Source organism: Fulmarus glacialis, unplaced genomic scaffold (assembly GCF_000690835.1).
Source record: "Fulmarus glacialis isolate BGI_N327 unplaced genomic scaffold, ASM69083v1 scaffold17330, whole genome shotgun sequence".
Classification (NCBI taxonomy): Eukaryota; Metazoa; Chordata; class Aves; order Procellariiformes; family Procellariidae; genus Fulmarus; species Fulmarus glacialis.
Window position 1 is genome coordinate 31,735 of NW_009189796.1, and position 1,711 is coordinate 33,445.

General features: G+C 59.3%; 1 protein-coding gene across 1 annotated transcript in view; it reads left to right on the forward strand.

The window, feature by feature from the left end:
• KIRREL3 (kin of IRRE like 3 (Drosophila)) overlaps positions 1–1,711 on the forward strand; it is a gene marked incomplete at both ends in the record, with an annotated part of 40,875 nt that overhangs the window by 30,799 nt on the left and 8,365 nt on the right. Inside the window, 2 exons of the mRNA XM_009583448.1 lie at positions 605–705; positions 812–1,010. Coding sequence (XP_009581743.1) covers positions 605–705; positions 812–1,010 — 300 coding nt within the window. The remainder of the gene's footprint in view (positions 1–604; positions 706–811; positions 1,011–1,711) is intronic.

Consider the following 1,711-nt stretch of genomic DNA (forward strand, 5'->3'; position numbering starts at 1 on the left):
GCCGCGAGCTGCTGGCCACGCTGCTGGTGATGCAGCCCAGGATATGGGCTGCGAGCGCACGTTGCCGGCTCATGTCCATATTTCCAGCAGAAACTTCTCCACCGCATCGGGCAGGCTGATTGCAGGTCACTGATGGTGGCGTGCAGGTAGCAGCTGCCTCCTTCTGCCCTCCTACCGCTTCCTCCGGCTCCTGGGAAACAATTAGTGTAACGGTTGCTTAACGAATCCGGGAGAGCGCAGAAGAGGAACACCAGGTGGGCTGGGCTCTTTCTTTGCTTCTGGAGCAAACAGCCTTTCTCAGAGGCCAGGTTCATCAAGGAGATTTCCACCGGGTCCAACGCCAGGGATGTGGGAACAGAGATGGGGACACCCTGGTGCTTTGTGGGGGCTTTGCAGAAAACCAGCAGAACCTTAAAGCAAAGCCCCCCACTCTGTGTCCTTCTGCATCACAGGAGGAAAGGGAGCTGTTGCTCCAGCCCTCCCCCTCAAAGGGGGACCCCGATGTCCCTCCGTGGCTCTGCTAACACCCCCCGCCTTTGCCACCAGTTCCTTGTACTGCAGCCACCCGTCCGAGATGCCAGCAGCCCTCTCCTCTCTCTTGCAGGGCCACCCATCATCTCCAGCACCCAGACGCAGCACGCCCTGCACGGCCAGAAAGGGCAGATCAAGTGCTTCATCCGCAGCACCCCGCCGCCAGACCGAATTGTGAGTAGGATCCCACGGGGCAGCACCTCACGGGGTGTCTTGCACATCTTCGGGTGCCCTACGGTGGGCCAACCTGCCCCAGGCTGACCCCTCTCTTGCTTGGCAGGCTTGGTCCTGGAAGGAGAACGTCCTGGAGTCTGGGACCTCCGGGCGCTATACGGTGGAGACGGTCAGCACGGACGAGGGCGTTATCTCCACGCTGACCATCAGCAACATCGTCCGGGCCGATTTCCAAACCATTTACAACTGCACCGCTTGGAACAGCTTCGGCTCCGACACGGAGATCATCCGGCTCAAAGAGCAAGGTGGGCATCGCTGAGGAGCCGGTGGGGCTTGTCGGGCAGCGGGAATTAGCACCTGGCCGGGCTGTGAGAGTGGGGAGATGCTGTGACAGGCAGGAGATGCTCAGAAAAACTCTTGGGATGTCAAGAAGGAAACTAGGAAGGGCGGTGAAAATGCTCCAGATGTGCTAGCTGTAGGATTGTATCCTTAGGGTACCTGGTCCTGGCAGAGGGTCAGGAGGTGGGACAAGCCCTGCAAAGTCTCTGCTTGATACGGTATTGCCCCACTTTGCCTGTCCTGCTGAGGTTGGAGGGCACGGGCCGATCCTGCACCCCTCGCTCCCTGCCCCGCGGCACAAGGTGATGCCGCTGCCCCAGGCTGGAGGATCATTTATAGCCTTAGAGAAAGAGGAACGGTGGCTCCTACCAGACCCCACTGCTCCGCGGTGATGGGAGTGAGCGGGAGGAAGGCGTTTGGGCTGGTGGCAGCCCTCCACCCCGACCCACCCAGCCTCGAAGGCACCTCGAGCAGCTCTCAGGGGATGGCCAGGGGATTTCCACTCTCGGGGCTCTCAATAGCAAGGGAAGGAGATGGCTTTTGTGAGGAATGCTTAGCTCCTGGAGGGACTCCAGTTCTCTTCTATTTTATTAAATGCCAGGGCAGGCAGGTGGATTGTTCTCATTAAGCCATGATTTATAGGCAAGGCTGCCGTCCAGATTAAATC